The sequence below is a fragment of the Protopterus annectens genome, chromosome 8.part0 (genome assembly GCF_019279795.1).
Source record: "Protopterus annectens isolate FY-2018-M chromosome 8.part0, PAN1.0, whole genome shotgun sequence".
NCBI lineage: Eukaryota > Metazoa > Chordata > Ceratodontiformes > Protopteridae > Protopterus > Protopterus annectens.
This window is the reverse complement of record NC_056741.1, coordinates 705,432,713-705,447,806: the sequence shown is the minus strand read 5'-3', so window position 1 is coordinate 705,447,806 and position 15,094 is coordinate 705,432,713. Positions and strand designations below refer to the sequence as shown.

Here is a 15,094-nt window from a genome sequence, read left to right as displayed (position 1 = left end):
AAACAGACCAAAAATCTGAGGCAAAAATCTGGACATTTGAGAGGTGTGCAAAGAAGTAGCATTAGGCTGTTTATTAAAGCTAGATGAGTTAGCCACAAACGTGACTGGTTTGGTTAGTAGCAGCTGATGTTATCAGGTCTGAGTGAGCCTCCCATGCCAGAAATTGATTTCTGGATTCATTTGCTAATTGAGGTTTTCATGCATACCGTAGAGTAATATATTGACTGCATCATCATAAAATATAGTCAGCTGTGTGGGGTAAAAATGAAAGGAGAAGTTGTTAGTATTCAAGCAAAGGTGTTTAGAATATGAAGAGGTAGACCTGTCTGTTGCAATATATTTACATTTGTTTGCACTCTGTGTGCCTGCCTTTTAAAACACTAGCATTACCATTTGTTGTAACAACAGCAGCATGGTTTTCTTTTAGGAGAAGATCAGAAAACAAGCTGAGATACAACTTGAACAGACTGTATCACTGATCGGCCATATCTGTACTTGTCACTGGGTGTGTAAAACACTAAAGAGTCCAAAGTAAAATCAGACAATTTTTAGTAGAAGTCATACGTGTTGGGGGGGAATCCTGAATTGCTATTTTGTATATGTACAGATGTATGCAGGATACTAGAGAACACTGTTGAGCTGCTGAGAGAAATGTATTGTTTTATAAAATACATTATTCTATAATTCTGCTTTTTACTTTACACAGGTTTGTGACTGAAGAAGAAACTGTGAAAGATGGAGTCCTCATCTGGAAGCAAGCAAGCACAGTCGGACACAACTCCTCAATCCAGAGAATATAAATTAGTGATGCTAGGTGCAGGCGGTGTTGGGAAAAGTGGTATGTTCCATAGTGTTGTGTCTGAAGACAGATTCCTGATATGGCTGTATTGTACTGTATTATACTGTTTCTGACAGTACTATGACCCAAGACAGGAATTGCTCCTCTTTCATGGTTATTGTCCCCAAATGTGGATGTATCTAAGTTAATGACATGTATGAGGATACTGCTTTACAAAGGCCAGATTTATTTCATATTCCTTTAAAGCACAATTTTTCCATTCCATTCTTCCCCCATATCATGAACTCTACCAACTGTTTTTGCTGGTGAAACTTGTAACTTCCTATTCTGCATTATATATACAAGATTGCTCATGTACAGATGCATTTCTGACCCAAATGTGCAACTGGCTATTCTGTGGTATTTTTACAAGGTTGCTCAAGTGCAGACCCCAAGTAGTTTCTCTAAGCAGTACAGTGAAGGTCGCTGATGTTTACAGATTGTGGTCAATAACAAGGCTAATTTGTTAGGATATATTAGTCTTGAATGTAAAGGAGAGAGTGAACAGGAACAGTTATCCTTTAATTGGCCATTTCATCACCAAATAGTTATTCCTGAGTGCAGGCTTGGTGATGATAGGAGATATCAAAAGTGGAAATTGCCTGTTTATGCAGGACAATTCCTTGACTATACAGACATGACCACCAGTAACTTGTAATTTATTCTACTGTTTGGAATTTACTATGGTATTTATTGCAGATGGTATAAGGTAAGAGAATGCCAAAGGGCAAAAGAAAAAAAGAAGTATGTAGCAGTAAATGTGATATTTAAAACTGTGTCTGTAGTTTAGTCTGTCAATCCAGTAAGAGTCATGTTGTTTATGCTGATAATTCATGTTTGGAAACCAGCTAAAATAATTAGAGTTAGTCACAAAAAGTACATTGAACAACCTGGGGGTGTAATGTAGAGTGCCGTAGTGCATGGAGGATGTTGTGTTATTGTGTTGTGCTCCTTCAGTAGCTGTAATGCTAGTAAAGAATGTGACTGTTCGCACACTGGCCGGGGGGGGGGGGGTTATATCTTGCCATCAAGCAGGAAGTATCTACAAAGAGAACTGAAGCTATTAGCCAAGAAGAATACTTGATGCAAAGTAGGATCTCAGAGTTCACCCCAGAATTAGGCTATTCATGATGCTTTGAACAGTTTGCAACTTTAACAACTAGAAGGTGATATTGTCCAATTCACATTTTCAGTGAGAGGATCAGTTTCTTACACCTGAGCATGCCCCATGACATAACAAGCGCACAGAATGAAGAAGTGAAATCCATAACTGACACATTACAGTTTTTGGCACCATTGTGTGCCATGCCTAGGAAAATTAAGTTGAGCAAAGAAAAGAAACAACTTTGAAAAAATGATGCAACAAGAATGAATTTCAAGAAAGAAAGCCACAAGTCAAAGAGCATAACTGAAATGAGCATGTTTGGATGAAGACACCATTCTTTAGTACGGTTCAAAATCATGGATTTTTTTCTGTTTACACCATTTTAAGTATAGCTGAATCATTCACCGTGGTGTTGATCTTGCCACTCACTCTATCAGCATCGTTGGTGTCACAAGGTCATTTGTAGAACCTTAATCCCCATGCCCTTTTCTAATTGCGCTTTACGTTAATGTGTGAATTACAAGTGTGTATCTGTTTGTAATGTGTTTGGTATTTTTATTAGCTGTTGCTATATTTCTGTGCCTGCAGGACGATACTGCTCTGTATTGACCTATGTTTATTGTTTAATTGCTCAGTGGCAGAGTACAGTGATATGTCTTTATTGTGTACCTTTCAGGAAAAATGGATTATGGTTTCCCTCTTTGTGCTGCAAGCTTCCTTGCAGTCTCCCAAACATTTTCAAACCTCATTGCTTTTACCTGCCTTGTTTCAAGCCTCTTCCCCTACTAGTGATTTCCATTCTCATTATTCTTGGCTTCATGCAAAGTTGTTGTAGCTTTATTTTGTTATGTGAATTCCCATTCTTGCATGAGTCTACATGATGTACTGTTCTGAAAATGTATAGCAGCATAACTATTTTTATGATAATCACCTACCTAACTCCTATCTTAATTTCATTTCTTTTATTTCAATAGAGCAGGCATAATCTGCCTACCCTAACAGTGATTACTCAGCAAGAAAGACCATCAGATTTTTTTGTGCATTTGCATTCCAAGTTCTCTGTGAAGACACAATTAAGCTCTGCAGGTTTGTTTAATGTAAGCAGAGCCTTTCTCTTTTTTATCTTACTCTGAGAGTTATCCGTGAGCTCTTAGATAGTGCTGCCACTACTTTTCTTTTATCTAGACAGTATTCTGCTCCCCTCCGTACCAAGTCTACCCAGTGGACTGCAGGCCAAGAAAAACTGCTTTTGTACACCCAAGAAAGAGACAAATGGCTTAAGGACTCCCTCTTTATTTGAGTAGGAGTAGAGAATCTTAGACTCAGCTGTGAAACACAGTTGGTCTATCTTGTTATTGCATTGTTCACAGTGATGTGCTCTTAATATCCTACCTTAGTGCTATTTACTAATCCCACATCCCTCCCTCCTTTCAGATAGCTCATAGTAATTATAATCTGTCCCTAGCTGTATTGTACTGGAGCATCTCTCAGTACTTCTCTTACACTCTGTATTTGTCAAAACATTTGCCTACCTCTTTTAGCTGTTTAGCTTCACCAGGAAAGCTTACATGTAGATCAGTATGTGTGCATGTACCTTTAAGAAGCTATCCAAGGGCTTGCACAAGTGTGTAAATACTGAGCACATGTGAGCCTTACTTCCATTTTGTAGTTAGCTGTTGAGATGTAAGCATGTATGTATTTAAGGTCTGTCAGTTAACTAGTTTGTTCATACTTTATGATGCTGTTATCCATCCTGATGTGTTTCTATATATTAAAGCATCTAAGTGAACCCCCCGCCCCGCCTGCTTGTATTATGTGTTAGAGACGGACAAGTGACATGGTGTCAGAAGTGGGATGTCTAAATGACATTGAATCAGAAACTGCATATCTAAAGGGCATGAACTAAAGGCGGCTTGGCTAAAGCGACTTAAGGCACTTTCTTGGGGCTGGTGGAATATATAGGAGTGACTCATCCCTAAAATGTGAAAATGTCTCAAAACAGGTCAGAAAGAAATTTCAGGTATTAAAAGTTGCTCAGCACTATTTATTTTTGCATAACATGAAATGGGGCATGCAGAACATTCTAAATGATATTTGCATAAACTGATATGTACATTATTGATAAAAATATTCAAATTACTACTGAAAATGTTTGAAATAATGTCCAAATTGCATAAAACAAATAAAATAAAGGGAAATGACTGCATTTTCGCAAGGCATCTATTTTTCATATTAAGCAAAGATGTCCAAGTTATCAGAAGTGTATAAAGTATTTGCATGTTTGTGCAGTGTTACAATAAAGCTATTTTGCAAAAGTACAGCTATTACAGGGCATATTTTGCAGAATACAGTCATAGAGAATATATTTCGCAAAGTACAGTATTTCAAAGAGTTTATTGTGCATTTGAATATTACAAGCTCACAGAACTGTTTGTTCATACATACCTACAAGGGCCATATTTTCTATGTGTTTGTGTATACTTTGTGGGGATGGCAGATGGATTTCAAAAACCCAGTGCACTTGTGTTTGGCAGTAATATTGCTGAGAACTGGAGAGTGTTTGAGCAAGAGTAAGACATTTTCATATAGGCTGCATTTTCTGATAAAGATGACCATACAAAGGCATTTATTCTGTTTAATTTAGCTGGGTCAGAAGCTATAGAAAGTGAACGATCATTTGTGTATGCACCTGCTGTTTATAGAAGAGAGGGGGAAAACTGTCATGTTGTTGTACTGGCTAAGTCAAGGGGGGGCCCTCGGTGCTTAAAACGTAAATTTAGAAAACTGTGTAACCCCAGAGAAATGTTACAATGAAAAGGCACTTATTTTATACAAGGGATCAAAAGCCTGGTGAAACTTTTGCAGCACATATAACTGACTTGAGAAACAAAGCTAAAATGTGCAGATTTGGTGATTTAAGGGATGAGTTGATAAAGGACAGACTTGTGTGTGGTATAAAAGATGATGTTGTGAGAAAGATTTTGCTTTGTAACATTGATTTAACTTTGAATAAGGCCATAGAGATTTGTGAGATGGGTCTACTTTGTTTTGTTGAATCTCATTTCACTGAATTTCATTTCACCCCGACCACATCACTGAAAACACAAATTACTGAAAACTCATTTCACTGAAGTGAACTTAGTATATATGACACTGTGTAGAGTATTGTAAGACAAGTAAAAGCTGGAAAAAAGTAGATTTAAGGGCAAAGAATGAAGTATTTTATACTGTTCAGATAAATGGCAAACCCATAGAGCTCAAAGTTGATACAGGTTCCAAGTGCAATGCTATGCCAGCAGAAGCATTTGCCAGAGTGTGTCATGTTGAAAGTTTTAATTTGGCAAAGTGTGCAAAGCTTGTTGCTTATGGAGGTGAAGAAATTCAAACCACAGGCTCAGTAGTGCTTTCATGTTACTCTGCTGGAAGAAGCTACAACTTGTTATTCTATGTGGTCAAGAGGAACATTTCGTCATTATTAGGGCTCGGAGACGGTTTGAAAATGTAACTGCTTTTATTTAATAAGGAAGTCCATCGCGTTAGCTTTAAAAGGCCACTATTCTAATTTTGCCCAGTACATTTTTTCTACCTATGCTAATCTTTTTGAAGACAAACTAGGCAAGCTTCCAGTTGTGTATTCCTTGAAGTTAGACCCAGAGGTCAGTCCAGTTATCAGGCCAGCATGTAAAGTTCCAGTAGTTATGCAGGACAGAGTCAAGGCCGAATTAGATAAAATGGTGCAACCAGGTGTGATTTGTCCAGTTGAAACTCCAACTGAATGGGTATCTTCCATAGTGGTAGCTCACAAGAAAACCTCAGATGACATTGGAATATATATTGACCCACAAGATTTGAACAAAGTGCTAAAAATACCTCATCGTCCATGTATGTATGTAAAGTCTGTCTGTTAACTAGTTCAGTCATACTTTATGATGCTGCTATCCATCCTGATGTGTTTCTATATATTAAAGCATCTAAATGAACACCCCACCACCTGCTTGTCTTATGTGTTAGAAAAGGACGAGTGACATTACCTTCAGTGCCACAGATTCTTTTTTTTTATTTTGCTGGAATAAGGTTACATTCATGTGGGGGTAGCCAGTCCACTCACCCTTGCTACACTCTGACTCACTTTGCTACTCCTTCCATTAATTCAATCTGCCAATCACTACTAGTCTCCTCACCACCCCCACCTTTCTTCTTAGGAATCACCCATAATTACATCATCATAACAAACCACTCCTTCTGAATTCACTATTCATTTTATATCCTTCCACATCACATATCTACTGGTGATGCACTCATATCTTCCATAATCTTTTCTAACATATTTACACTCTATATTATCTTCATTCCTAACTCTGTACAACTCTTATTAGCTTCATTGCATGTCATCTTTGATCACCCCCATTTTTTTTTTCATCCATCATAGAAACTTATATTCTCCTGTGTTCTTCCCAGCATTTAAGCCCTCCCTAGCATCTCAAACTTTGCTCTTTTCTGCAACATTCTCTCCATACTTTGCTTATCCACTCTCCTCACACCCAGTCATAAGTTAGCTCCATCCATTTCTAGTCATCCTACATACCTTCACTCCCCTCCTACCCCCATTTCCCGACATGCACTCTTATACTAGAAGATCCTGACACGCATTTTTATCTCCCCAGTAAACACCCCTTAAATGAATACTGCTGTTGTCCCACATTCTCTGAATCTTAAAGCCTGTACTACAGTAGGTTTACACTAGGAATTCCTATAATTGTTCCTTACATTTACATTGTCCTGCTGATGTCAATTGTATTCCTTTAACCCTCACATAACCCCCCCAGCAATAACCTGACTGCCACTGCCTTCATGTGTCAGACTACATTAATAACTACATACATACTACCTGCCCTATACCCCATACCTACAAACATACTACCTACCCCATACCCCAACCCCTATACCTACACACATACTGCCTGCTCCATACCCCATATCCATGCATATACTATCTACCCCATACCTACACCCATACTACCTACCCATACTTGCACATATAGTACCTACCCATACTCCATACCTACACACATACTACCTATCCCATACTCCATAACTACACACATACTAAACACCCCATACACCATACCTACACACATACTGTCTAGTACCATACCTCTCAACTGTACCAAATTCCTCGGTATTTCCCGATTTGGGGCTCAAAATAATAGGGTGCCATGAATTCCAGACTGGTCCCTTTAAATCCTGATTTTGTTTTTCATGTTTATTTTCCTTGTTTTATGTTCATGCGCAGCATCTTCTCCTTTAAGGATGACCATGCATACTTCACACGCACACACACCGATGTGGATATAAACTCAGTCCGCACTTACAGCAGAATTTAAACTACACTTGGCAAGGTAAGAGTGAGTGACTGTATGAGTGATTGAGTGTATGAGTATGTGTGTTAGTTATACTGGTGGTTCGTTTCTCTGTATGAGAGAAAAAGTGTGTGCATATGTAATTTAAACTAGGTATTCAAAGTGTGTATGTGTTACTGTGTGAGAAAGTAGGTGTGTGTGTGAGTTTGTGGCGGTTTACATGCATTTGGTCACGCGACTGAAGGTCAAGCCATCGTAACACCGAACCTAAATGTCAAATCTCATATGCCCGAATGCTCAGAATGTTGCATGCAACGTCAAATTCCCGATCGCACAACTGCCGCAACAAGCACTATCATGGGTCGAGATGGGGGAATAGTAGCCTGGCCGGCGTTCAGTAATCTCTGGTTCGACATCCGCAGATTTGACATTTCGCGATCCTGGGGTTCTGCTGTTGACACATTCATGCAAATGCATGTATACCGTGTATGGCTGTATGAGAGCAGAGAAAAGGTAGGTGTGCACTTGTGTGTGTGTGTGTGTGTGTGTGTGTGTGTGCTTCCCTTATGTATGTGTTCATGAGATAAAAAGACAGATCTTACGATGGGTAGCCCCCGAATTCTTACTGAGCTTCCCCACCGATGGGGTCTGTATTTTATATTTGTATTACAGCTTGACAAGGCAGCAGTGAGCCTCACCCACTCGACAGGTACAACTTGGAAAAAGAGCGGCTGCACTGTAGCCTTTTAATTATTTATTTATTTTTGATTAAGTTAAGAAACTGTTTACAGTAGGTCATAACAGAGCGTGACTGATGCAGCTCCACATTTGCATTAAAGCCAAAGGGTTTAATTTGACTTTTCTTAACTTTGCTTATGTGCTGGCATTTATATATAACACAGATGCTGAATGACCATTGGCTTCCCTTTCATGATCATTAATCTATTTTCTTTTTATCCACTTGTCTTGCATAGTAGATAAAAAAAACACATGTACTGCAGGGACTGTCCTTGGGTGAGTTGAGTTTAACCAGGGTCAGTACACCTTGTTGCCCTCATAAGTATTAACATTTTGTTTTGATTAGAACTATTATAGTTGTTTCTGTTTGTGATGTAGGTAGGTACTTATAGATGGAATTGTTCACAGAGTAGTTATTATCCATTGTTAGTATGCTGATGAGTAATCGGCTGCTCAGGACTAGGACAGAGTACTGGAGAGAATTGTAACTCTTAGTTTAACTCATTAAGTCAAGTTTATCTTCAGAAAGTGAAGAAAGTGCAGGGGGGGACAGCCTGTTATTCAGGCCAGTTTGTTTCCTAGTAAACTTAGTATACTGAGCATTTTTATTTGTAACCAAATGGCTCTGCTATCTATATAATCGTGGACGGATGTGAAAAAAGGTTGCTTTGTTCTCTTGTTTGCATAGCTCTGCATTTATTAACTGGATGAGAAGCTTAGTCTGAAAAGGGTAGCTGTCATTACTCTTACTTGTTTAGGTCAAGTATATGATAATTGCCTGAGGCACAAGGCAACCACTATGAATTTAAGATTACTGGAGGAAAAGGTTTCCATTGCATTGATGTTCTTCGTGTTTCACTGTTGCAGTCATTACATTTGGGTAATCTGCTGGCAGGTTGCCCTCAGTCAGACTGATTAACAAAGTCTTGGGTCCTGCGTCAGTTGCTGTCTCTTCTTCTATGACATCAGGCCATTAGAGGTATAAAACATGCAGCCGATATCATTACATCAGTCTTTCTTGCCGTGCGGTGCCCGAAGCAGAAGCAGTTCACAAGTGCCGGTCGGCCAACTCCTGAAATTTTCATTTTCGAGTTTCAGCTCCGAAGTCAACTTAAAGCCAAGTACCCCATTGGGGAAACTTTTCTTGCTCCTTACCGATGTCCGTAAAAGTTAATAATTGCATTACTTGTGGAGAGCAAATACCTAATAAAGATTTTCATTCGTACTGTATTCTTTGCCTAGGCCCTGACCTATCTTACTGTCAGTTTTGTGCTTTATTTAATCAGTGCACTATCCATCATCATTATATTTTTGCTGCTCATTATTTTGTTTCTCAGTTTAATTACCCAGAAATGTTGTCAATTAGCCATCCGACTACCAGGACTCTGAAAAAAATGCAAAGATAAAGACAGAGACAGGCCGTCGAGGTCCAAAACTGCCGACGACGCTTCTCGTAAACCAGTCGCCAGTTCGCCGGTACTCAGTGAGGTGCTTTTGCAGACCCTGATACCCGCTATGTCTGATTCGCAGGCCTCTACTGAGACCCATTTGGAGTCAGGTATGCCGCAAGATACTTCAACTATGGAACCCGCAGATGTCTCTACCTTGGATGGGTCTGGAGCCACTGTGCAGGCACCGGCTTCTGAGGGTGTATTCAGGCCTACAGACTTGCATATTAAAATGACTCCTTCATTACTAAGGCCTAAATCTCGATCCATGTCTAAAAAAATCGACACCCAGGCCACATGCTCAGGCCCCTATGCCTAAAAACAAATGATAAAAATGGCTGAAGATCTAATAACTGTAATCAGGGATAGTCAACCCCCCCCCCCCCAAGAGACCTACGGCTGAGCTTGCTTATGAATACTCTGATCAAGATTCTGTTTCTTCTGACTCTTCTGGTAACCTGGATTTGTCCATACCTACTTATGAGGCTTCTGATGCAGAGGATTCCATTCCCTCTGCTTCCCCTCCTGAGGACTTTTCTTTTGGGGAAACTTTACACACTTTAAGGGAGCATCTTCACTGGGAAAGCCAGGAATTTCCTGATTCAAAAAAGAGGCTTAAGGATTTCCTTCTTCTACCTCAGCATAGGCCTTTGGCTATACCTCCTGTACTAGACATTGTTGATGATGTTTTCTCGGAATCCAGTTTGGCCCCTGATTCCCTGCCTCCTGCTCCTAGTAAACCTGACAGATACTACAGGGTTCCTGAGTCCCAAAAGTTCCTTTTCATAAATCCTGCTGCAGATCCAGAGACTGTTTCTCAGGGGCCCAAGGGCATTAAGGCTTCTACTGATAACAATCCTACCCCGTCTGATAGAGACTCCAGGGCGCTGGATAGATGGGGTAAAAAGGTTTATACTTCTGTAACCTTGGCAATCAGAGCTTTAAACTGCCAATTTCATATGTTAAAATATCAGCAACATGTTATTGGACTGCTTAAACAGAAAATGGTGTGGATTCCTGACTGTGTGGAAAATAAAGATTTACAGGATTTAATGTATTCTGCTGAACAAGTTGGAAAACATACTTTGCAATGTGGTTTTGATTCTTTAGGGGCCTCTTGCAGGGCTGCTGTTACTGGGTCTGTGCTTAGAAGGCATGCTTGGCTTAAGGAACAATCTTTGCCTGATCATGTTACAGCTAAATTGTTGGGATGCTCCTTTAAATCAGGACCGCCTGTTTGGCTGCAAGGCTGAAGAAGTTCTTAAAAGGATGGAAGATAAAACTAAATCTATGCAAACTGTTAAAGATTTTTTACAAGTGCAACCTCCTAGATTTAGTAGGCACTGGCCTACTAAGAATTGGTCCTTTCCGGTCTCTTCTAGGTCTTGTCAGACCAAACCCAGGCAGAGCAAAAACCCCAGGTTTCAATCCCAGGGAACTTTCAAAGCCAAGCAGTGGGGAGCCTCCTCTTCCAAATCTTGAAATAACAATACACCCCCCTATGGTAAACAGTCTCAATGACTTCTTTTTAAACGTACCAAGCACTTACATTTTGACTGCCCCTTTGGGGGAGGAGATTGCTCTTCATGCAAAGAACTGGAAACTCGTAACCCAGGACAAATGGGTTTTAAATATAGTGTCCCAGGGATACAGATTTCATTTCCACATGTTGCCAACACCAAATGGGTGGCCAGACCTGCCCCCAAAGCAGTGGGCAGGGGCTCAAAAACAAGTACTTTCCCCTCTTAAGCATGGGGGCTATTCAACTGGTACCAGAAGAGGAAAAGGGGACAAGGTTTCTACTCCAGACTTTTCCTGGTACCCAGAAAAGACAAATCATGGCGTCCAATCCTGGACCTGTCTAATATAAACACCTTTCTGGAGATACCAAAATTCAAGATGCTGGCTCTTCATCAACTACTTCCTATGCTAGGCAAAGACACCTGGTTGGCATCACTAGATTTAAAAGAAGCATACCTGCACATCCCAATCAGGAAATCTTGCAGAAGATACCTATGCTTCAAGGCAGGCTGCACGCATTATCAGTTCTCTGCACTGCCCTTTGGCTTGTCTACTGCACCCAGGGTATTCACAAAGTGCCTGGCTCCAGTTATTTCTTTTTTGCAGGCAAAGAAGTATTCAAATATACCCGTACCTGGACGATTGTCTAATTCAGGCAGAAAGCCAGGGCATACTTTTAAATCATTTGGCATTTGTAAAAAGGTTTCTAACTTGTCTGGGGTACACTATAAATTAAAAGAAATCACAACTGGTACCCTGTCAAAAAATTACATTCCTGGGAGCAAGCTTGAGTACAACTTCCCAGATGGCTTACCTTACGCAGAAAAGCAAATTCATTTGGTAAACTATTTCAAACAAGTGGCCACAAAAACCCTGCTATCTACAATACAAATACTGCAAGCCTTGGGGTTCATGCCCTCCTGCATTCCTCTAATTCCATATGCAAGACTGCATATGAGGAAACTACAGTGGTATCTAAAAAGCCTATGGAGTCAACATTCTCACAGCCTGGAAACGATGATTCCTATCATACCTTGCCTATGCCTAGAGTTCCTCTGGTGGGCAGAGGCCTGTCACCAAAACAAGAGACTACCTATTACACTACCCTCTGCTGCCCAAACCCTAACAACAGATGCATCAGACTATGCATGGCGGGCTCACCTGGCAGCAAAGTGCATTCAGGGCAAATGGAACCCAAGTCAAATGCAGCTACATATCAATCGAAAAGAAATGTTACCTGTACAGAATGCTCTGTCAGCCTTCAAGGACTACATTCTTCCAGGACAACTAATGGTAAAGATGGACAACACCACTGTTATGTGGTACATAAACAAGCAGGGGGGGGTACACATTCCTACCCCCTCTGCAGACTAGCCATGGCATTGTGGAACACAGCCCTGAGCTACCAAGTGCACCTACAAGCTCAGTTCCTGCCAGGAAAATTAAATACACTGGCAGGCAGACTAAGCAGAAATCTCATGGACCCACATGAGTGGAAACTGGAACCAAAGATTTTCAACATGCTGACAAGCGAATGGGAGAGCCCAGACATAGATCTATTTGCCTCCCCCCAGAACTTCCAGTTGGACAAGTTTTGCACAAGGACTCCCACAAACAAGCCTGGAAAGTGGATGCTCTGTCCTTCTCGTAGTCACAGAGTCAATCATTTGCAGACTTGCAGAGAATATAATTTGCCTTTTCATGAAGCACAAACTTTGCATGCTCACAGAGGTTATAATACTAGTTGTGTTCTGTTATGCCTCAGAAGAAGACTGCAGCATGCAGTGATAAAACAATGTGGGAAGAGAGTGCAAACAAAGACGAGTTCAAATGTTTTGTTTCATATTTTTGAATTATTTGTTGACTTATTCACTGGAATTGACAAATTACTTCATGACTTAGAAATATAAATAGTTAAAAGTGTGGTACTCACAAGATGGCTGGATGACAAAAGCAGCTGTTACCAGTTCAAGTCTATTACAACTAACAGGATGAAATTCATGAGTCACAAATGCTGTTCAAATCTAGTATAATGATTATGCCATGCCAGTTTTGCAAGCGTATATGTGAAATAATTCATGAAGTTCATTTGGCCATTGTAAAGTGCAAAAAATACATATGACATAATGTTCTGGCCTAGAATGTCTCATCTAATAGAATCTGTATTAAAAAAATACTGTCAGATGTGTGATTTATATCACAAGAGAAACATTGAAGACACTGCTACATGACAAGGTATTGTGGCTTAACCATGGAATAAAGTAGCAGCTGTTTTATTTCGGTCATCTGTTAACTACTACTACCCACTGTATCCCGAGGTCTTCAAACTGAGGCCTGTCTTCACAGTTGTTATAGTGATGAAATCCATTTTTCTCACCACGGTATCCCTGATATTCTCATCTCTGGTATGGGTTCCACAGTTTCTTAGTTTGGAATTTTGCTATAATTTGGAGTTTTAGCACATAATTTCATCATCAAGGTATTAAATGCTGCCAGCTCCAAATAATACTGCTATTTAATCCTTCTTGAATATAGAAACACTCCATTTGCACCCACAGAACTTTCTTCACAGCTATTTATGGAAAGGAAAATGAAATCAGTTACCTACATCATCTATTTCATCAGAAAATAATGCCAAATGTGCAGCCTGCTTTTGCAGACAGTGCAACAAAAACTGATGTACGATGACAGAACAGCTATGCCACCTTCTATATTAAAGCACAGAGAGAGATTATCAGAATCCAGAATCTTGTTGATAAGTTCTTGGAACAGCAAGAAGTCATGAGTAGTCATGCAAATATACTGAAATTCTTGAATGTACTAAAAGGCACTTCTACAGGCCTGGACTGGTCTTATCTCAGAATATTATGTCTAAGAAGTTGCCATTAAGGGACAGTTCAAAACATGAAGTTATGTAATTGCCAAACCAAGAGACTGTTCCTGAGATATACACTTAACCTGAGTGTGACGTTATACTGGCACATACCTCATCTACAGGAACAGACAGTGGTGTTGTACCTGATGTTGAACAGTTGTCTGATGTGACTGATGCGCATGCTATGACATCAACCTCATTAAATTAAACAAAAACAAAATCCTCATTGGCCACCAGGAATCTAATGCAACTAAAATTGATCACCATATCATAGGTTTCAGAGGATCTTGTTCCCCTACAACAATGTTTTTTCTAGTGTTTTAATGGTTCATAATGCTTTTTGCATTCTTAAAATTTTGCTGTTTTGTGAGTTGATCACAAATGGGTTGGTGTGTTGTCAAAATATCAACTTTTTTGTAAAGTCAAGCTGCATTATGGGCAAGACCATATGATCGACTTTCTGAAAAGTTGAAGCATTTATACTAAGATCACAGTGCAATGGGAATTGGGGAATTTACCCTTTTCTCTACTGTAGTGTAATGTTGGGAGTTTGGTATGTATAGTTTGCATAGGGTGTGGGGGTGCAGGCAGGCTTGCCTCCCTGCAGAAATACAGATTTTGGTTAATATCCTGATAGAAGTCACTGTTGCAGTCTTCCAAACAAATGGGTTTTCATCACTAACTCCCAGCTGGGTTACTAAATCTTCTGTAAACCATACATCCAAAGTATGACATCAGCCCATGAACATGGTTGTAAATCTTCAAGACTATCTCATTGCCAATCAGAATGCAGGTCTCACACCCATCAGTCTGATCTCAGTGTAGTTGTTTGTACTGTAAGCCTTTTCAGGTTCAGGTAAGTGTCCCATTGGGTAACCTTCCTTTCTTGTTTATCCTGTTTATCTCTAATATTGTTAGATGTCAACAAGGAAGGAAATTGTGAGTGTGGTATGCAGATACCCTTCAAAGACCCCCATTCCCAGTTCCTTTTCTGCTTAGGCACAGAGCACAACTACAAATCTTGTTTCATCTGCCAGTCCTTTGTACCCAAAACCTTGCACTCCCTTTATCACCATTGAATACCTTCCTAGAGACTCAATGACTAAAGTGGTTGGCTCAGTCTAAGGTGTCTGATCCCTCCACACTTGACATACTGTCCATTCTAAAGAAAAAAATCAAGAGACCTAGGCCTGATGTTCTGTCTGCCCA

General features: G+C 40.0%; 1 protein-coding gene across 1 annotated transcript in view; it reads left to right on the top strand.

Moving 5' to 3' along the window:
- Positions 1-15,094, top strand: part of RIT1 (Ras like without CAAX 1) — a gene marked incomplete in the record, with an annotated part of 544,284 nt that overhangs the window by 291,907 nt on the left and 237,283 nt on the right. The window contains 1 exon segment of the mRNA XM_044080155.1: positions 707-838. Coding sequence (XP_043936090.1) covers positions 736-838 — 103 coding nt within the window.